Below are 22,428 nucleotides of genomic sequence, written 5' to 3' on the forward strand. Positions count from 1 at the left end.
AGCAGAGATGGAGCCTGGAGTATCCTGGGAAAATTGCATAGAAGAGGGGTGGGATTTTGCGCTGAGAGGTAGGAAACATGGAGCATCCCTAACTTGTGTAGGTGCATACAAGCCCTGAAACTCCCAGGTGCCTCACAGAGGAAAACGTAGACAGTAGTAACTGTTCGCTTACAGAAATGAAGTCTCAAAGTTGATAACTTTGGGTAAGCCACAGCAGTCCTATCATGTCACCTTGGGTCACTGGTGGTCATGATTATTTACTCCGGTGTTTCTGATGGGGGGAATGAGGTGCTGTGGAAGTGCTAAAATTGAAATTATTTTTAAACAATTTAGGAAAGCAAATTTTAAACTGAAAGTCCAATTGGTTTTCATTACTCACTTTCTTCATTTGCTTAAATTCAGCCTAGGATCAAAAGCTGTGCCTATAGCTTAGAGGAAAAAGGCAAACCTTTGCTTCAGATTCCTGCTTAGCACTACAACTGTATCAGTCATGTGAAACAGCATCTTTCTCGGTGTGCAACTTCCCATCTCATCTAAAATGCTCTCTAAATATTCTAAACTTGCAGAACATTCTTTCCATGAAAGGCACACTTAAATGATCAATTAAAAATCCCATGAGGTCTGTGACTTTTTATTTATTTACTATAGTCTGGCATAATGGTGCAAAGCATTCCACTAAACAGTAGTATAACTTGGTATTTGGAGTTGCTTGGATAACTGAATTTCACCAATGATTTTCCCCAGATATCACTGTTATGTCAGTTGTTTATTTGTACAGGCTTTTCAGTCTTTGCAAACCATTGTGCTATTTCAGTGTTGTAAACACAGTTGTGGTATCTTTGTAACATTGCTGAAATAAGGGGGATTTTATTTTTTTTGAAAACTAGAAAGTTTTAGGTGAAGATTATTCAACTTGCTGTAAAGCAGCATATTAACTGAAGGTGAATCTTTCCTAATGCAAAGCTTGTTTGTCTGTAAGAATTGTTTCACTGACACTACTGTGCTTAGGATGAACTATTAATTCATAACAAAATAAAGTTTTTGAAAAGAACAGCTTATAGTAAATTGAAAACAAAATTGTTTAAATGTGCTCGAGGTATCTGTGAATATTCACATCAGTAACAAGAATCTTTTCACTTCTAATGTTAAACCCAGCTTCTCCATGATGTTTATACTACTTCAGGAACTTTTGTTTAATTTTTTTACTTCTGAAGTGATACAGATCTGTTACAATTATATGTGGAAAAGATCCTGGAGAAACTACAATGTGAGCAAGGACGTGTCTCCCATGTGATGTCTATTTTTGCTTTTGTGAAACATAACTTACGACCCCAGCTACTTTTGTTCTGCCTTCAAATTCCCATCTGATTTCATCTTTCTCTCACTTGGATGCAAATAAGAAAAAAGAGCAGCTTGTAAGCTGTCACTACTGTTAACATGCAGACCACAGTTTGAGAATAATTTCATTTAAGTGTTTCTGATTTGGAACAATTCTGTCTATTTGTATCTCGTTACACATTTTTTGTGTTCATCCTGTGCATCAAGGATTATTTGTGATAAACAACAGGATCTTCCTCTTGCTGTTATCCAAGCCAGGGCGTACTGATGGGCTGGCATGCCCCACACCAGTCGATCACAGGCTGCTTTTCTGTGAAATTATTTGGTTCCTCTTGGAAATGAAGTCACCAAAAAGACACTGGATCAGAATTGCACTATTGTGAGGACTCTGTATGCTCTCTTACAAAGCCTGGCAGAAGTGTAAGGGTATTGTGATAACTGCTAACAATTAGCAGTGATCTCCAGAGCTACATGGCTGAGATGAAAGGGAACAGAAACATAAGTGGGATAAAAATCTCTGAGCACAGTACAGCCTGTCATCAGGTGGCAAGGTCATCACTCAGTCCTGGAAAGGGCAGGGCTGGTTAGAGAACTGAAGAGGGACAACATTTTCCTACCCCTGCAAGTGCTGCTGCACACCCTGGTAGAAGTTTTTGGCAGATTAAGTCTTCCCTCCTTGTAATTATGAGAACCAGTATATGGAAAATATACTTACTGCTTTCTTATGAGAATGTTCCAGTATTCTTTTTTAATTTTAAGAGGGACACCAATTCCCTACCCTCCCATTGTACAAAGTCTCATCTCTGGTAAATATTGTTCATGTGTTGCTGCAGAGAGAGGGGGCCAGATTCTGCTATCCTGCACATGTGTTATCCCAGTGTCCTTGAACAATTTGATGACAAATGTCTTCTCTTAGTGTTCTGCCAGACTGAGAAAGGCCGGGCAATAGAAGGACATCATTAAATGCTCCTGATGTGTCTTAGTGACATGAGGCCCTGCTGTGTCTTAGGGATCATTAGAGGTAATAGTGAAACCTGGAGTAACTGTACATTGCTATCAGCAGCATGAGGTCCTATGGTATGCAGTGCTGAGGCTCAGATCCCACCTTTCCTGTGAAAAGGCAGGAACTTTAAACCCAGAAATGCAATGCCTCACTCCATAGACCTGGAACTCACCTGCAAGCAAACTGCTATTTAGGATCTGTGGTGATGCATCCTCATAAACATAACGAGAAGCAAAGTCAGCAGGGAGAAGCAATCCATTGGCCTCATTAAAAAAGTAATTGGGAAAACAGCATCAAGTTTCCCAAAACAGAAGTCCCAGGTCAGGGACATCTGAAAGCTTGTCCGTGGCTCCTAGTTAAAACCATGGCTTGGTTTTAGTAAAATTCTCTTTGTAAAGCTTGGTCATTTTACAGCCACCTCAGGGAGCTGTGCTATTCATCACACAGTTGGTACGTCAGAGTTTTTTGAGACATGGCAGCACAGATATTTTCCCGTACCTAGAAATTCTTACGCAGGCAGTGAGGGACTTAAGCTACTGCTTCTTTCTCATCTGTTCTTAAGCCTGTCTTAGTGTGCCCTGTCCCTGTGGCTGTGTTTCCCTTTTTTACAGACAAGGTTATCACATTGAGCATGTCTGGATGTAGCTCAGGGACGGGGGAGGCAGTGCCTGAAGGAAGCGACACAGTGGTTCAGGAGCCCACTGCAGCAGCCTCCAAGGCTGTTAATCCAGCTGCTTTGACCAAGTGAAAGACCACTTTGTAATGATTTCAGACGTTTCACTGTATTTATTGAGCTCCTAAAGGCTATGGTGGTGTAAGGGGAGATTATCCCTCATCCGCTGTTGTGTGCTGTGGCTTTTTAACATGCATAGCAGTGTCAGCTGGCATCAGGCATGCGGTGTCCTTGGTCATGGAGCTGCGAGTCAGCCCTCCTGAAGAGCCACAGTCAATGTGTCTCTGTGTAAACATCCCAGGTTTGAAGTCCTGTGGTTCTTTAACTCTATTTTTAGCATGACCCGGAGAGACTCCGAGGAGGAGGCAGGTGTGGCTGGTAGAGCAGCAAAAGTGCCTCTGTCTGTGTTAATGCTGGTTCCCCCCGAGCAGTGGGTTTAAGGCTCAGGTTTGCATCGTTTGCAGCCCTTGTTGGAAGTCTTTCTGAATTCATCTTCAAGTAAATTTCCTCAAGCCAAGTGAGCTTAGGGGCCAAAATTTCATTCTTCATGTAAGTATTAAGATGTAATTGTCTAAACAACAAGTGACTGTAGCTTGTTTTAATTAGTTAAGCAAAAAAGCATTCATTATATCCTGATACTTTGCAGACACCTGAGCAGGATTTCTCAGAATCTTGGGGACATCTGTGCTTTTTCTGCTTCTCACACTGGCTAATGAGGAATGGTACTCAGTGTTTCTCTCTGTGTCTGATCTCTCAGGCTGGAGGGAATGAAATTACCAATAAACAGTTGGCTCATAGTTGTATCTCAAGGACAGGACATTCTCCCTGCTAATTGGAAGAAAGGGTGAGAATTCTTCTGACCAGATTCAGAGGACACACGTCTCGAATCATGAAAGCATAATCTCCTAATAATTCTGAAGGATTCTTGCTCAGAGACATTTAAGCACTTAGAAATGTTTTCTCATAAAGACGTTTATAACATATCTCCCAAATGTCTACTGCTGCCCTTTGAAATGTGATAAAGACCCTGTGGGCACAATTCTCTGCTCAGATGTCATCTGTGCAGCATTCCCCACCATAAATCTTGTGGTTTTATAGTGAAGTCTCATGTGCAGAAATATAAAATATGCATCAGAGACTGCATTGCAGGTAGAGGAGGCAGGCTTAGCTTTCTAGTAAAACAAAAATGACAAATACTGAGTAGTTTGCAGGAGTCCAAGAGCTGGCATTTTCTCTGAGTGGATCCAGTGCCACGTTGACATGTAAACTGGACAGTCAGTTCAGGGACTTCATTCGTCTTTATGCACCATCATAAGAGTTTTAATTTCTGTGTTTATTCTTAAGTATCACATGTAGTTTTGTTTTTAGTGAAAAACTACTATAAGGGTCTGTGAGAACAAGTGATAGGTTCTACAGTGACCCCGTCTCTGTTGCAAATTGCACCTTCTGCCCCAAATTTCTAATTCTGCATCATCCACAAGTAGTTTTGCTCAGTGTGCACCCTTACCTCCCATTTTTGCTCCTGCCGCAGTCTCCAAAGCACAGTTGATGGCCTGTTTGCTGTGATCTGGTCATGCATTTGCATGTTTTTATCTAAGTCATGTGAAAAAGACTGATCTGGCTGTCATTAAATATTTTTCTACTCACGCTAACGTTCAGTGTAGTTTGTGGCTTTAGTAGCCGGAGAGGTTTCTGTGTCACTGGGAGGGAAAAAGAAAGTGGGTCTTTCAAAACTGAAGGCACTATAAAAAGGTTACATCACCTTATGACATAAGAGAGTCTGAGAGCCCAGTGGGTTTGTTCACATCATAGCAGTGAATTTATAAATGGGAACTATTTTTGATATATTTTTTTCCTTGTATGGCTCATATTTGTGTCATACTCATTAAATCAAGGTAGCCAGGAGCTGAGCTTTTTTATAAAACTGTCATGCATAAACAGGAGAGACAGAGCCTGACCCCAAAAGATCACAGTCTGAATGCATCAGACACATGAAAGGTTGGAAGGAAAAGATGTACAGAGAGAAACAACTTCCACAAGGTCACATAAAACGTAGCAGAGTCCAGACTATGCCACTAATCATACCCAGGTTTTTGACAATTTGCTGACAATAGCTATCCAGGAGGGGTCCTAGTCGTGAGGTGTGCTCCGGAGAGCTATACTCTGTAAACATACATTATTTTGAGAACAGTAATACTGTGACCATGTCGTAACACAAGTGAAGCATTTTTTCAGTCCATCGGCACAATCACGAGATCAGTTCTGTAGCCTCTGAAAATGAATTTAAACAGCACTGACACTACCAAACATGATTTGAAGTGACTCTATATTTTGTGCCCCGCTTCGCAGGGCCAAGCTGATGATGGTTCCCTGCATTATCTGTAACATGATTAGGTCATTTCTTGTCCACTTATGTTTCTGGACATTTCAGCTAGGGCAGCAGTCACTGCCAATATCATGTCTAGTTCTGAAAGATCTATACCAGCTTCCCCATAAATTTTATTCCAGTAATTGAAATGCTTTCAGATCTGAAAAGAGATGGGCAGTTTTCAAAGTTAGGAATAAAGATACGGTTTTTCTTTTTCTTTTGTTTTATTTTACCAAGGTTAATGTCTTCAAGGGAGAAATAGGAGGAAAATTTGATGGGGAGCTTTCCAACTAACTATGAGTATAAAAAGAAAGTTTGGATTGCAGTGCAAACATGCATTTTCTGCGCCTGCCTAGTGTTCTGCTGCTGAAGTCTGCAATCAGCAATTTCATGGATTCCTGGAAGATAAAAACCACTCTTCATTAGAGCGTAACTTGAACATCTTCGTGTTAACACATTCCTATTTCCTCTCTCCCTCTTTTTTAGATCGAATATAAGCTTTGCAATGGGTCTGACAAAGAGTGTGTGTCTCCCACAGCCAAATTCACGAAGAAGGAAACACTGAAGGTATGTGCAAAGCAGCCAAGTCAGCATCAGCTGACTTTCTTTTGTAGAACATAGTACCTTCCAAACAAACCTGAGTCATTTCCCAAGACCCAAAGAAGCCTCTGACTCTTCTAGGAGTCATTATAGACCAAGGGCATTTACTGGCTTTATATACAGAATTAGATTATATACTGCAAATGGAACAAGTCAGTGTAATAATTTCACTCTGTTTTTATGTTCCAGAGCCATTAGGCACCTCAGGAGGATTGTAATCCTTCACTGGTCTTGTGAGGAGGAGTATGCCTAGGCGATCTGAGCAAATTATTGCTTGAACTCTTGCTTGTCTACCAAACCAACAGTATAAATAATTTGGTTTGGATGAAATTAGATGTAATCTCTTTAATATGCTGGAGGGAAGGGATGGGGCATCCAGAGGGACCTTGGCAGGTGGGCTGGTTCTAACTTCATGAAGTTCAACAGGACCAAGTGCAAGGTCCTGCCCATGGGTCAAGGCGATCCCAATCACAACTACAGGCTGGGCGAGGAGTGGATTGAGAGCAGCCCCAGGGAGAAGGACTTGGGGGTGTTAATGGATGGAAAACTGACTATGAGCCAGCAATATGTGCTTGCAGCCCAGAAAGACAGCCATGTCCTGGGCTGTATCAAGAGAAGTGTGGCCCCTTGAGGGAGGGGATTCTCCCTCTCTACTGTGCTCTCATGAGACCACCCCTGTGTCCAGCTCTGGGGCCCCCAGCATCAGAAGGATGCTGCACAAGCAGGTCCAGAGGAGGCCACGAAGATGATCAGGGGGCTGGAGCACCCCCCTGTGAGGACAGGCTGAGAGAGTTGGGGGGTTCAGCTGGAGAGGACTCTGGGGAGACCTTAGAGCACCTCCCAGTACTTAATGGGGCTACAGGAAAGCTGGGGAGGGACTCTTGATCAGGGAGGGTAGGGATAGGACAAGGAGTAATGTTTTTAAACTGAAAGAGGTTAGATATAGTTTTAGATACAAGGAAGAAATTCTTTACTGTGAGAGTGGTGAGGAGCTGTGGTTGCCCCCTCCCTGGAAGGGTTCAAGGCCAGGTTGGACGGGGCTTTGGGCAACCTGCGCTGGTGGAAGGTGTCCCTGCCCATGGCAGGGGGGGTACATATAGATGATCTTTAAAGTCCCTTCCAACCCAAACCATTCTATGATTCTATTCTATGGTTCTGTTCTATGATTCCAATTTGAGGGGTGGGGAGGACTGGGTATTCATCCTCTTTCCATTCTCCCCAAAGAAAAGCTAAATTAGATTATGCTTAGCGGAACTTCAGGAGCAAAGAAAATGCCTACTATCTCGTTATGTTTTTGTTCTTCCTTGTGCTCGTTTCTGGGGAACCTGTGCTAGGTCAAGTTCTAGCTGTGCTATACATAGCTGTCCTTACTGCATTATGTTCTTTCCTCTCCAAAAGAGGCCATGATTACAGCTGGTATATTTTCTCTGTTCTCAACCAGGTACAAAAAAAAAATTACAGACAGGAGAAGAAAAGAGCTACCAAACAACTCTTCAGTGCTCTAAAGGATCCCAGTGTAGTGATCACAGCAGACTGGCTGAAGGTATTTAATACAGACAGTTGCTTCTGAGGCTGTAGGAGAAAATAATTGGGTAGTTGATGCATCTGAGACTTAGGCACTAACACTTTTTTGTGTGAAGAAAGATTGAATAATTTTGAGTTGAAGTTGCTGTAAAGCCATACTTAAATAACTGCTATACCAGTGGAGTTATGGGAAATATTTACTTTCCATCGTAACCTAACTCAATCCATCTATTCCATGTCCTTAAGTATCAACCAAGTCTCAAAAAGTGCATAGTGCAAAAGGAACTGGTGATGTTTCTTTCTTTCTTTCTTCCTCTCTAAGTCTGCTGGCCTCTTCCCATGGATGTGTTTTTTATATAGAAGAGGGAATAGACAGTAACAGCCTGGAAATGGGCAGATACAGCTTGTTCTATTGACAGTTGGATTTTATGTTGTCACAGCACAGAAACATATTGGACTTGATGACAGCTGTAATTTTTCCTTGTGCAAAGACTCAATTGGTGACAGCTTCTCATTGAAGTCCTGAAACTTTGTATGTGGCAAAATAAATTTGAATTGACATTGAGACATGTTACCTTTGAGCAATATTTTCCTCCTCGTTTGGGGCCATTTAGTCTCTTCAGCTAATAGTGAATTGGTGCCCCTTTTATAATGGCAAAACTTAATTTCCAGAAATTGCTAAACATATAGCTGTTTTTTAAAGAAGAAGTAACTTAGGGATTTCATGGAACAATTGCATTTGACCAGTGTGAAGAACCTCCAGCATTGTTTTATGATCAGTATCAGAAGCCAGAAAAGTGAGATAGATGTAATTTATTTGAGAAATTAAATTGGCAACAAAATGTTTCTGTAATGTTTAGTGTTGATGATAGATAAATATTGAGATGTTTTAAAATACAAAATGTCTGTTGCATGTTTGCCTAGGCTGGAAATTTCTGGTTCATCAGCAAGTAATGTTGGGCCACAAAACCGGAGATAGACATAAGAATTGAGGTTTGGGCTATGTATGCTGAAGACAAGACCTTAGGCAAAATCTAACCTTACTCAGAAACTTCCCCATTCTTAAAGCTGTTATGTTTAATATACACTACCAGATGTAATGTCTTCTGTACAAGAGAGAGAATGCATTGAGTTTGACAGAGAAGTAAACCAGCTGGAGAAGGTGCTTTTAAAAATGGGATATTTGACAAAACCCATCAATAGCTCTGTTCTGCAGAACACTATTAAAATGACTTACAAGTTGAGGTAGACTAGCTAGAACATTTTTCTATGCAATGTCCTAATTGACATGTTCTCCATGATTATTAACAAATTGCTCTCACGTGGGCCAGCAGTGCTGGTTGCCTAAAAAATTAAGCAAGCTCATAATAATAAGACAGTAATAAAAATATGAAGCCTAGATTCTGATAGCCAGATTTACAAGGTCTGAGATGCTGCTGTGAGATCCCTAAGGCTGTTCAGATAATGCAGTATTATTTTCTTAAGAAAGTGAATCGTAGGGTGGCCTTGGGAAAAACACATACTGGAAATACTGTATAAATACTGAATAAATGCTGTTTTTCTTTTAAGGAGCAACATAGATGCAGTTTTTTGTTCTCTCCCTGCTTCCCTCCAGATTCGTGGAACTCTGAAGAGTTGGACCAAGCTGTGGTGTGTTCTGAAACCAGGAGTGCTGCTCATTTATAAGACACCAAAGATCGGGCAGTGGGTTGGGACAATCTTGCTCCATTCTTGTGAGCTGATCGAGAGACCCTCCAAAAAGGATGGCTTCTGTTTTAAACTTTTTCATCCTTTGGACCAATCAATCTGGGCTGTAAAGGTAACAATCTTGATAAATTGAACAACCTCTTCTTGGTCACCAAAGTGTCCAAACATTATTGTCTAGCATTGATGTTATCTAGCTTTGCAGTTATCCAGTTGCTGTTAGTGATGGTGAATTGACGCATAAAAAGATTAAAGACACTAAAGCTTGATTATGATATAACATCAGAGTAATGTGGTGCATTGTGATTAGTTATACAAATGTGTCATTCTTGTGTATAGATTCATGCATAGACTAAGGAAAGGGGAAACATGTTAGTGCAAAAAAAAAAAAAAAAGATTAATACCTAGAAGCTATATCAAGCTATGGCCTACATCTTCAAAAAGAGATGAGAAATAGATTCAGTTAACTGAATTCCCCAAAACAAGGACGCCCAAAGCACCAAATGCTTTGCATAACACTGAAAGGAGGCTGGCAAAGTGACAAAAAAGAAATCAATAATTTGACTTTCTAATGCTTCTGAGGTTTGGGGTTGTTTCCAATGGACGTGGAACTCAGTGGTCTGCTCAAGCTTTGACTGTTCCACAGGAGGGTGACTTTGGATGAGTTACCTTAATTTTCTCTTATTTGAAATGGAAATAGCAAAGTTTTCTCCAAGTTGTTCTTCAGTCTGTTACTCACAGGCTGAGACAGTCTCTTCCTGTACACGCAGTAGCTCCAGCAGTGACCTCTGGATTCTCCTGTAACACAAATGATTAATTGTTTCTCGTAGTTCTTAAGATAAATTCCTCTGAATTTTAGAGCTGCATTTCTTTTTCTTCTTTAAGAATAGACAGAAAGAAAAAAATTATCTAATGCCTATGGGCAAAGAGGAAGACCTGGGTGCCTCCTGAAAGGCACTGAAAGCAACATCTGCTGGATACCCTGAAGACAAAACTTAAATGTTCTTGAACTCTTGTTTGCCCTTTAAAAACAGTGACTCAGCAGAGTCATTGCAAACATAAATTCTCTAGGAGGCATCACTAGTAAGCAAGGCATTGCAGGCTAGTGCCTTGCTGCAAGGTGGACAGCAGACTAAACCTACTTTCAAAGACTTCTGCAAGAGCAATGAAGGCATTTGTCATTGGCATCAGAAGGTCTAACAAAATGGAGGGGAAGTCCTGTGGGAAAAGATCAAGCAGGCTTGTTCCTGCTCATTCCTGCAGTTAATTGAACGGTTTTAAACACAGCTATACAATCACTAATTAAAGTCTTGCAATTTTTAATGAGGTAGGAGGAGAGAATTAAAATTAACCTCAACAACCAGGGGTAAGAGCTGCTGTTTTCTGTCAGTAATTCAGCTCTGATCGGTGCCTAGATGCATTGTTTTTGCTTTAAGTCCCAAAGGTTTCATTGCTACCTTGCTGCTTATTCAGTTTTGAGAGTTTTGATGCTTTTTAAATTCAGAGCATGCACCCAAGAAGGCTGTCAATCATGTGCTGTCCATCAACAAAAAAAAATCCTTGTGACGACAGGTCAACTGAATTCTTCTGAAAAGCACAGCCAGGAGACATAGTGAAAAAGTAGAATCAAAAGTGCAGTCAGGTTCTGAAAAGTAGAGTCGCTGACAGAAGTGTTGTGCTAGAATGCCCTTCCCTTGGTATGAATCATCCAAAAGAAAGAGGAGTTTTTATCAATATGTATGTATTTGTGTGTGTGTATGTATATCTAATTCTTAAGTCTCTTGAGAAAATATATGACAGAAATAGGAATTAGTATATTAAATACACAGGAAATATATCTCTGAAACGTTTGTGTACTAGAGGAAATCCCAAGAGATTTTAATTTTAAAGTCAGTATTCTAAGTCACTTGAGACAGATATTTAGAAAGCTACTTTTGAGCTGCATAGTAGGATATTTCCTGAATCCTGAGTTCAGCCTGGATTGTTATGTATGATAGATGCTCACAGCCACGAGGTGAACACCAAAATACACATCGAGAAGAAAACCACCAGTGAACTGCTTGATGTCAAAGAAGCTGTCTGCACTCTGACAACAGTTTAAGGCTGAAGCTGCTAAAAATACTGTTTTGTTTTATGTCATTTCATGGCCTTCTTTTAAATCACCTGGAGCAGAATTGACTGATCTAAATTGGTTACATCTAACTGTGCAAAGGAAGCCTATTTCTCATGAAATATAGATTAGCCTGAGCTTAAGCAAAAATCCCAAGTTACTGTCCATCACAGCATAAATAAGATCTGACTAAACAACTTTCACTTTTGGCTAAAATAGCCTGTGAAGTTTTCAAGGATTTTTTCAGACCAGGGTTGATGGTCTGGCTTTGACTCACATCAGTGAACTTGCAGCTAGCTCAGGGTAATTAACGAGCACCTTTGTACCTGTTGGCCTGGCTGCTCAGCAGATATTCGGATCTTACTGTGGGGTTCAGCCCCAAAACAAATGTCTGGTTCAAGCACTACCCCAGGCATTTGTAATTGTGCTAGCCAATTAAATTTAATGTGCAGGCATTTAACTTCAGTTAGAGCAGGATAAAATTTTGGGGTGCCTTTCAAATGGTAGTTAGGTAAGATGTAAGACCATTACTTACAGCTGAAAGCTAAATATATGCATCAGGGAACTGCTTTTCCTATAAAGCTCTCTTAGCTATCTTAGAAGCATATCAGTGAGGGGAGAGTCCTTTATTCTACACTGCTTCCCTGGCTTTTTGAGGGTTTTAGCCTGAAACTCCTTCACAGTGCGAATGGAATAGACCTTTTATCTATTTGCTTTGCCCAGGCCTTTTTAAACCCAAGGCCAAAACCACCAAGGTCTCAAAGTCAGTCAGCAGCTCAAGCAGCAGTAAGAAAAGCTTCCCTCTCACGCTCCAGATACTGCTGCAGAGACGCTTTGTCCATGGTGTGAAGGCAGTGTGATCCCACGCTGCTTCAGGGAAGAGACTTTTTGCCGAGATGACTGCAAGAGACTGAGGAATGCCAACCTGGTAATTAGTGTGAGAGTGTGTGTCTCTGTCCTTTGTTTCACAGAGGGAGTGTGGGGCTATAAGCTGGCAGGGTTTGTCCAGCTGTCCCCCAAAACCGACCTGGAATAGTTCATGTTTCCCTTTGAGCTTGCTCAGAAATTAGCAGAACAGTGTGTTGTGGGAAGGCTTTTATCAACTGCAGCTTGTTCTGACATTTATTTAGAGTGCTAAATGAGTTGGGGTTAAACCGTCTGAATCTGGGAATATACGTAATTTGAATTTTGTTAATTTTAAGAACTTTGAGTCATTCCTTTAACGAAAAAAGTTCTAGAAATGGGCTTGTGCTGCTGCTTTTACAGTTGTTTGTTCTACTCCATAATGCAGTTAGTTTCATCTTCCTCCTTACAGTTATCCACAATATTGTTAATGAAAGGGATTTTTTCCCCCCTTTTTTAAGCTCTGTTTTTATGACTCTCCAAGACTAGATGTCTTGTCATACTATCTAAAACAGTGTGAGTTCACTCCATTTTTCAAAGCCTGTCATCAGCCCCTGTTTGATAATGCCTCTCAAATCAAGTATAAAGACAGGAATGATCTGGAGATGATCCTTTCTTAGTTGTACTGTCTAGAGGCTGCAGCTGAGCTCTGGGTCCTAGCGTAGCAAGGATAATATTCACTTTTAGTGAGAGATGGCGATTGTCTTGGATGTCTTAGACTCTAAACAGGCATGATTCTCAAAGGCTGGGAGGCAGAAAGCATCATTATCTCTGCTGTGCAGATACACAACCTCATTTACTCCGTGGAGATGTTGACTTCATTTTTCTGGCCTATTCTCTTTTCTTCTTCTCCTCTTCTTTCTGTGGGAAACAGCCCCCTCCACGTATGAGCATGCCTTACAATTGAATACGTTTCCTTGACAGAGTGACCTGGCTGCTCCTTGTGTTTATCCACATGCCTAAATGTCTGTTAAAACCTTGCATTATCCTCTCCTTCCCTTCTCCCCCTTTTTTTTAATAATGGTTCTCTGGATCTGTACTGTTCGGTTGTGGGGTTTTTCCTCCAGCAGAGCAAATGTCAGCCTCTGCTCTGAAAACACAACTAACGGTGTTATCAACAGTTCTCAAACACCCTGCTCAGCTGCAAGCTGCTGAAAGGAAAAATGCCATTGGGAATGACGCCTGATTGCATTAATGTCACTAGTAATGTCTTAGGCTGCTCTGTTCTGGTTTACTAATCAAATCTTAACTTAGCCAGTCCTGACTATTAAGCCTTTAAACAGTCTTAATTTTGTGGACCTTTTGTGGGAGAGGGGAGTGGAAAAAGCAGTGAGTAACAAGGATCCCAACTTCTCCTGGCAGCAGCACCCTGTAGATGTGGAGACAAGAAGCTAGACTGGAGACTTGTCTTCTCAGTACTGCATCTTTGTGGCGTACACTCAGATACAATTTGATGCTTGTCCTATGCTTGCATTCTTCATTCTTTCCAAATTTTGCTTTCCTGAGTGGAACTCAAAACCAAGAATCCAGCTAAAACCACCATTTCACTACCAGACACTTTATACAAAAGCAGTTTTCAGTAGCAGTCAGCTTCCCTGTGTACAAACTAATGCTAGGGAGAAGCCTTTCTTTCAAGGGACAGGATGGGATACTATAAAGGCCCATGCAAGGGAGGCAAGTCATACTCAAACTGCAAAAATTTGCCTACAGATTTTCAGCATTGTATGGTATTCTTTAGAAACCCAAGGAAATCTGAATTTGAGCATCCTGGAGAAAACTGCTTGTTCCACCCTGCAGTTGGCACAGTGGTCATGCAAGTATTGGTGATGTTTTCTGCTCTGCCTTTATTTCTGACATGATGCCTGCATATTTGAAAAATATGCTTTTGTGGTTTTTGTTACAAAGTGAGGAAGAGAAGGAACTAGAGGAGACTGGGTAACTTTGGAATCACAAGGGATGAGAGACTCCTGTTTATTTCAGCCAGGTTGTGGCGTAAAGTCCATACCATGGAGAGTATGAAGCTGTGCTCACTGGATACAGGAACTGCTTTTTCTTAGAAGCTTTTGGAGCTCAAGGGAGGAGAAAACAGGAGCAGATCAGGGTGGGAGCCTGTGGTTCTACTCAAAGAAGTGCCCAATCCAAGATGGGCTCTGCCTCCCTGGGAATAATTTCTGAAGGGTCATGCTGAAAGGATTGTGGCAGGATGTTCAGAGGACACTATAATCTTTTTTGCCGCAGCTCCTAAACTAAAGGCAACATAAACAAGGAAAGCCTGTTTTTGTTAAAGCCTGAAGTGGCTGTCACCCCAGGCACCACGGCATAAAGGTTCTCAGATGGTCTGGATGTCAAGGTGAAGGGCTGCAACCCAGCAGCATGTGCCCATGCTGGGACACCAGGTCCTCAGCCTGTGGTTTTTCCTGTCTCCTCCTTTCTCACATGCAAGTTTGCAAGATGGAATGTCCCCTTTGTTTCCTTTCAGAAAAGCTGCCATTGCCTCTCTGTTACAGGCACTCACAGCTCAAGGTGTAGCCTCTGCCACTTTTACGGGGACATACAAGGGGTGTTTCATTGCTAGTGTGTCAGGCTCTAGACAGACTCGATGTGCACCGCATGGAACAGTCCATTCAGATGTTGCACAAAGATGGCTATTAGCAAATATTTGACTTGTTTTGTCCAAAGCAACAGGAGTGAGAGTCTTCCATTGCTGTAGATCTGAATAAACAGAGTCCCAGGTTAGAGGTCAGAGCTCATTACTGCTTTGGAGCTGTAGCAGCAATACCGTGATTGCTAATGAGTCTTTCTAAATCACTCCATCTGCTCCTTCCTTCTTTCTTATCACAAACATACACACTCTGCCCAGGAAAAGTAGAAAGATGTTGAACGGTCCATTGCATCTTCAGTGCCTTATGTCTTTCTGTCTGTGTGCATTTCCAGGGCCCAAAGGGAGAAAATGTTGGTTCAATCACTCAGCCTCTTCCCAGCAGCTACTTGATTTTCAGAGCAGCCTCCGAATCGGATGGTAAGTTTTGGTCTTTGATTGCTTTCTCCAGATTGCATACTCTGTGCTAGTTAAGAAAACAAGTTGATACCAAAAAAAAAAAAAAAAAAAAAGTATGTAAAGGAAAAAATGGCAGCTCACCCAGCTTGAGGTGCCATTTGTTAGCAACGGTCAGAATAGGTCAGGCAGACTACAGGCACATTTCATATTCCTCACTGAACAGCCACCTTTCTGGCCATGTGTGTGGAAGAAGGACCTAGGCTTGTAGCTGGGAAAACACACCAAGTATATACTAAAGGATGAAAGGAGTTGATCGCAAAATTGGGGTGAGAGGGAGGCTTAACTGTTTCCTCAGTTCAGCAGAGACTTTAGTGGGTTATCTGCCTGTGTCTTGCACTAGGTAGGGATCTGCTAGAGGAAAATGACATAGAAATATTGAAGAACTGTTGATAGATGTCTCTCAACCACCAGAAAATTCCTGTAAACTTGCTGTACCATGGTTTACAGTATAACAGGCCCAGATGCTGGTTAGTCCACATGTATAATAGCATTCTAGGAATTCACAGCGTTATGGAAGGTAAATTTAGGTCAATATAGAACAGGCATGCCAGCTTGCTATGTGAAAATCTCTATAAATGACTTTAGTGGACCTAAAATATCAGTGATTTATAAGTAGATAAGAAGATTAAAAACATGTTTTAATTTCATTTGACCTTCAGACTACTGTAAATTCTTTCTGCCATAGCAAATTAACCCAGGCTGATCATTTTAGGGATGTTTTTCACCTACGCCGCCAAGGGTGCTCCTGTAGCCCTTGTGCTCCTTTGAGTCTCATCTAGAGTAACTTTAAGAACACAAGGATGTTTTGTGGAGCATAGTGAGCTTTGAAGGCAGTGTTCTTCTGGTCCAGTGATTAACTTTTACATATTCCTAAAGGTTGGAAATGGGACAATGCCAAATGCACTTTTGACATGGCACAGAATAGGAGAAAACCTTCTTTCATTACATGCTTGTCATGCTGTTCTTCCCACTACTGTGCAAATAGGGCTGTGCGTAGTAAGGGATACCATCTCGACACGGAAGCTGCTTGCAGATGCCAGTGTAGTGAAATGATATGAAAAGAAGTGGAACTTGAATAAAGCTGTAGAAGCACATCTGTTTCTTTGAATATTATACTTTTGTAGCTTATGGAACAGTAAAGGAATACACAACCCAGCTCCAAATGTTGCCTGTCTAGAAAGGGATAGATATCATAGTCATTTGGGGGAAAAAAAGTGCTATTGGGGCAGAGCTGCTAAATTCCAGGCATTTCAAACGCTGGTTATACATACAGCCTTCAGAATAGATATACGGAACAGTTCCACAGAGTTCTTAGGCACCCAAATAGCTTCAACAACTGTCTGTCAATCCAGATTTTCTAAATTATTATTTCCTTAGAGATCCATCTAACTCGTCTTTCCATTAGCTTAACTGGAAAATGTACAAAGGGACCAATGTGGTCACTGTATGTGTTCAAGACAAATTGCTGGTTCATAAAGTACTTCTTTCCTGGCATTTCAGCTATCTTTTAAATGAAAACTTTCATTCTGGTGGAAACCTAACGATTAAACCTTAAAGCCAGCCTGGCGGAGAGACCTATGGTTGAACTTGTACTCTCTTTTTACGATGACTGCCGTAGGCCACTTACATGGAGTAGAATAGCTTTAGATTTGTTCTAACTAACCTTACCCATAAAGGCTCCCAAGAGATCATCAGAAGTAAGGCTTTTCTAGCTGTGATCTCTCTGTCTGGGTCATACACCACACGATGAAAAAGTTCAAAAGGGACCATATCTGGCATATGAGAATTTTCAATATTTAAATGCCTGTGGGAAGCTTTCTGCCCAGTGAATTATTACATGTCCCTGGTATCATAAGACCTTAAAATAGTGAGTTACTGGAATGTATTTTTAAAGCCAAGATATTGGTCAAGATTCTTGGGAAGCATGCAGAGGCCAGGCAGATCAAAGTAGAGTTACTTTAGGATTTAGTATGCTTTTCCTTTACTTTGCTGCTTCTCCACAGCAGGGTCTTAAGATTAGATGGAAAGCTCATGTGATCAAAGGAAGAAGAAGGAACTGAGATACCTTTCAATCAAATATTGTAAATGTGTACGTAGAAAATAACTAGGGCCTTTGGTTAAAGATGAAATAATATATGCCCTTGAACAGTATTAGCAATGTCCTAAAGCCACCTGCACAGGTTTGGAGAGCCCACATTATGCCTGGTAGATCCTGTGAGTCTGAGAAGGTGAGCGTGATAGCTGACATGTAGCAAAGCTTTGGGATCTGTCCGTTCAGCAGTGGACTTCACAAAAAAATTTGGTATAGTATTGCACCAGAAATACTAGCATGACAAATGGTGTAATTTTCAGCCGAATGAGAGTGTTTGAATTCACAGTTGAGGGCAGCGAGCTGTAAGGAGCAGCTGTACGTTGTCAGGAGGGGAAGGATGCGAACCCGCAGACGAGGAGAGAGAACAGCTTGTACACTCAGGCTAACGTCCCTCCCAGACACAAGGGCTGCCCTGGCATGGTGGCTGTGCTGTGCTCCTTCTGTTTGTGAGTTAGCCTGTGTGGGGGCAGTGTGGGGGTACCCGCTCCATTGAGCGGTGTAGGTGTGCTGACAAATGGCCAAGCCCATGGGTGTCACACTCGGAGTGCAAACAGTTATTAATGTCAGTAAGTGGTGTAAAACATTTGCAGACAAGGACATGAGGAGTAGAAACTGTTATATTTAAAGAAATCTGTATAAACTTCAGCAAATTAAGGCTTGTACTTTGCAATTAATACAATTTATTTTAAGCCCAGAAGACACTACCAAAATGGTTGTAGACTGTTACATAGCATTTACTTGTTGTGAAGAGGCATCTCCAAGAGGGTGTACCTAAGTTTGTTTCATTTCTTTAGTGCACTGGACAACCATAGAGGATGCAGTTATGATTAAGAGAGACAGGTGGTTAAGGTAAAATGAGCTAAGCTGGCTGACACAAATGGGGCAGGTGGAATCTGTTCCCTTGCATAATGTAAGCGCATATTTGTAGTATGTTCATGTCTCCTCCATAGATGCAATATTGTGTGAATCTACAGCATCTCAGAGGAGGTGTCCTGACCGTGTTCTTCTTAACGCAGTCTCCCATGTTAGTAGTGGAAAATGAACCACAGAGCATTTGGCAGATTTAACAGTAATTCATGGAGGCCTCTGACTTGCTGGGGAATATTGAGTTGCAGCATATGTTAGATGCTGCAATCCAGCTCTGCTATCCAAGCAACTATATCATGATCAGCAGCTACATGGCCTACTTTTCCTCTCAGCATTTCAGAATCTCTTTTTTCCCCTCTGCCGTACCATCTGTGACATACTGGTGGTAGGATTTAAGGTCCTGACTTACGGACAACCTGCAGAACCGCTGCCAAGCTACAGTAGGTTTCACATTCACACACTGCAGGAGCAGTCAGCTTTGCGGTGGGTTTTAAAGACATCTGGAAGGTCGTGTCAGCCTACAGGGCTCAGCCTATACAAACATGGGGTCTGTCTTTCTTACCAGTTTCAGAAAAGAAAATTGCTTTTTCCAAACCAGTGACTATGTATGCATTTCAGATTTATGCTGATGAGTGGTTTAGGATTAATATTTTAAGCCTGTCTTGAGCTTCTTGCCCAGACCATTCTGGGGCTCCCCCTGAAATCTCCAAACCGGTGCCCCAGACATCCTAAGCTTTTCAAGTCATCTGCTTAAATCTCATAGTGCAGATCACCTTGCCACAGGCACTGCCACCAAAGGGGAATTCAAAGTGGCAAATTACCAAGGGTTAAAGGCTTAACAGTGGAATTGTAAACCACACTTACTTTTTGTTCCTTATGTCAGTCCTCTCCTTCAAGCATGCTTTGTGTATTCCCCCTTGCCTGATGTGGATGCAGTTGTGTGGAAATCCTGATGGTCTGGCTTACAGTGGTGGTGTTTCTTTGGTAGGCATCTGGCCTTTCCCCCCAAACTGATGCTGTAATCTGGGGAGGAAATTAGATTTATTGAAATAAGGGTGATGCACAGAAGCAGTGATCCAGGAGGAAGATTGCTATTTGAAACCAAATTCACAATAAGATACATCACTGGATGCTGGTAGTACTGGAAAAAATAGAAGCTACTTTCTTAGCTTTGTCTGCCTTTCATGTTCCTTAGGCCTTTCACAGCAGTTTAAAATCCAGGCATTTCCAACCAGACTTCATTTAGCTTGATGCATAAATTGCACCTGCAGTTAATTGAGAGATAGCATCCTTGCATCTTGACAGTGAAAGTGTAAGAAATCATGCATGCAGGTACCCAAGTGTACAGCAAAATAAGCAGTCAGCTGAATACGATGACCTTAATGTGCACTGACTGAACCAAATCAGCCTCTTCCTCATCATTTGTGATTTGTGTGCACTTGAGCAAGAATTCATCGTTTTCAGGTGACAGTCTACTTCAGGTTGATTTTTAAAAGGATCTATCTTGTAAGTGTGTGGCACAAGGCCAAAAGCTGGATGACTTTCATAATTCAAGAAGAATAATATTCCCTTAGTGAGGGATGAGGGATCCCTCTCTCTGGAGGAATGTATGGTTACTAGGTGTGAGGCTTTTGAAGTCTTAATTGGCAAGAGATTCATCCCAGCCGTTCTGTAGCTACAGGAATGCAAAGGAAAAAAATATAGTCCCAGACTGAGATTTTGATGTGCAGTGGTGTGATTCCATCTCAAGCAGATTTTTGATATTGGTGAGTGCTGAGAGAACACTGGCTGGCTCCTCTGTGATCAGCTGTTGCAAAATGTGGCGGATAGACTTGGCACATCAAATTACGAGTTGTTGTAGGTGAATGATGGTGACTAAAGAATTTAAAAGCTGAATAGCTTAGTGTTTTCAATACTGCCTGTTCTTTTTTTCTGTGGGATATTGTTGTAATTTTAGATCTGTTTGAAGACTATAACTATTCCTTGAACTGAGCCTAAGTTAGCAGCATAAGCAACCTTGGGTTGTTTTGTTGTTTGTTTTTTTTTTCCAACATGGGGGAAGAAACGTTTTTTGTCACTTGGTTTTAGTAGTTCCTTTTGTCTGTGAGTTGGTGCAAGTGCATGCCTGCTCCTCTTCAGCCTTGCAGCCTCCAGGTTTCCACATGGTGCCAGCAGTGCCGTGTGGACTTGGGAAGTATCCTGCAAGGAGCTGTAGGGATTCCCATTTGCACAGCGGTACTGCCAGAGTCATCTCCAAGGACCACAAGGTGCTTTTCCAGCCTGCTGATCCAAAAGGCCTAAAGAAAGCACATGGCAGGTTTCAAAATGTATGTGGGATGCATGTTCGGCTTTGTTTTTGTGAATTCAAGGCAACACATGTCCTTTATTAGCTTTTTTTCCCCAAACCTGTCAAGAGGAAAGGAACTTTGGAATGCAGCTGTGTCTAACGGATTTTTTCAGAGTTTCCTTTTCAAATTTTCACTGATGACTGTCGTCATTTTACTGTAAACCCGTATAACAGAGAAAGAGGGTTACAGGCCTGCTCAGGGGAGACACCTCTGGGGTTTTCTGTTCGGGTTTTTTTTCAGTGAGCACAGCTGAGTGATGTGCAGATGTGTTCCTCTGACATCCCACTTTCCTGGAAAATCTGTCACATGCTGTGGTCATCATTTGCTAATGTGATGTAGGGGATGAATATTGAAAACAATGATCGGTACAAGGAGAGAGGCTGCTACAAAAGAGAGCAGGACCCCAAGCTAGCCCTAGCACTCTGGTAGGACATCCACTTTTGGCATGTTAGGAACAGCGTTGTTGAAGAGTCTCACTTTTCCCCCATTGTTCCTGAAGGGATGCTAAGGTGGCTGGGCAGCCCACCCACCTGACAGTTCAGGGGCTGAAGAGGGGTGGTGTGAAATGCCCTCCTTGTGCTGGCTACCACTATGAGCGATCTAGCTGCCCTTCACTTTGCGCCTCAGAGTTGGGGAGCTTCTCTGAGTGGGATGTCACTTCTTCCTGTTATCCTCACTGACAAATCTGTTGGCTTGCATGAAAGATTCCTGTTGCTGAGTTTTGTACACTCTGCTATGTGGCTTGTGAGCTCTATGGGAACATTATGCATAGAGGGACTATTTTATACTCTCAGTGTCTTTCATCCTTTCTCCTCTGCAGCCCAGGTAAGAGGCAGAGCTTGCTCTGCGGGCTGTCCCTTGGAAGTTGGTGACAAAATGCTAAATACAATGAAGAAAGGGTCAAGCTCGGAAATAACATTTGAAAAGGAATACTTAGTTCACAGCTTCCAAGCAGAAGGACGTAATGCAGGTGGTTTTGAGACAACATGATCGCTGCAGAAATTGTCCATTGTGGTGGACAGAGCAATATGTCATTTGATACAAAACGAGCTTAAAAGCCTGTGGAGAGATCCTGCCATAGGCTCACAATATGCTCCTGGGTTTTCCTTCAGAATTTAAACATATGCTTCTTTTAAGCCACAATTTGTGGAAGATTATAACTCATAATTGATTGCAGTGTTTTACATTGCAGTTTTAGAAACGTCAAACCTTCTAAAAGAATGCCACTAAAACTCTGTTGCAGCTCTTTTTTGATTCCTTTATATCCATCTTACTGGGCTGTCATTCCTCTCTGAAGGAACCCACATTTTGCATCCTTCTCTGATCTAATTACCTTGCATACGAAAAAACCCGACTTGAGTCAAAATCAGAAAATGTGAGAATTAAGGTAACCATGAAGCTTTTGCACAGACTGCCGTGACTATTGATGACAGCCTTTATTATGTGACCACACACTTTTTTCCCCTTCTGCAGTTCCTGAGGGAGTGAGTAGATTTGTCAGGTAAGCAATTAAGTAATCCAGATGCTAGCATTTTTGTATTGTTTGCACAGTAAAGAAGAATATTACTCAATAGCAGGATCACTCAAATGTAAAAAACATTTAAGGTAGGCCTTTAGCAAGGAAACAGGTTTATCTTGCATGCAATCCTTGAAATTGAGAGGGTATAATTTTACAGTGTTATTTTGCAATTAACACAACTGTTGACTTTCAGAGGATATAACCTTTTCATTTGCAGAGAAAATCCCATATTTTACCTCTGGTTTTGTGGCATATATTTGTTTGGATTCACAGCACCACCTGATGGCTGAAGGCCCATTTCTTAGCTTGGGGATACTGTGC

General features: G+C 41.7%; 1 protein-coding gene across 4 annotated transcripts in view; it reads left to right on the forward strand.

Annotated features, from left to right (window-relative positions):
• OSBPL5 (oxysterol binding protein like 5) overlaps positions 1–22,428 on the forward strand; it is a 144,053-nt gene that overhangs the window by 88,080 nt on the left and 33,545 nt on the right. For all 4 annotated transcript variants that reach the window (XM_074918293.1, XM_074918297.1, XM_074918296.1 and 1 more), the window contains exons 4-7: positions 5,869–5,949; positions 7,424–7,525; positions 9,122–9,325; positions 15,158–15,242. In XM_074918293.1, the coding sequence (XP_074774394.1) occupies positions 5,869–5,949; positions 7,424–7,525; positions 9,122–9,325; positions 15,158–15,242 (472 nt within the window). The remainder of the gene's footprint in view (positions 1–5,868; positions 5,950–7,423; positions 7,526–9,121; positions 9,326–15,157; positions 15,243–22,428) is intronic.

The sequence above is a fragment of the Athene noctua genome, chromosome 14 (genome assembly GCF_965140245.1).
Source record: "Athene noctua chromosome 14, bAthNoc1.hap1.1, whole genome shotgun sequence".
Lineage (NCBI taxonomy): Eukaryota > Metazoa > Chordata > Aves > Strigiformes > Strigidae > Athene > Athene noctua.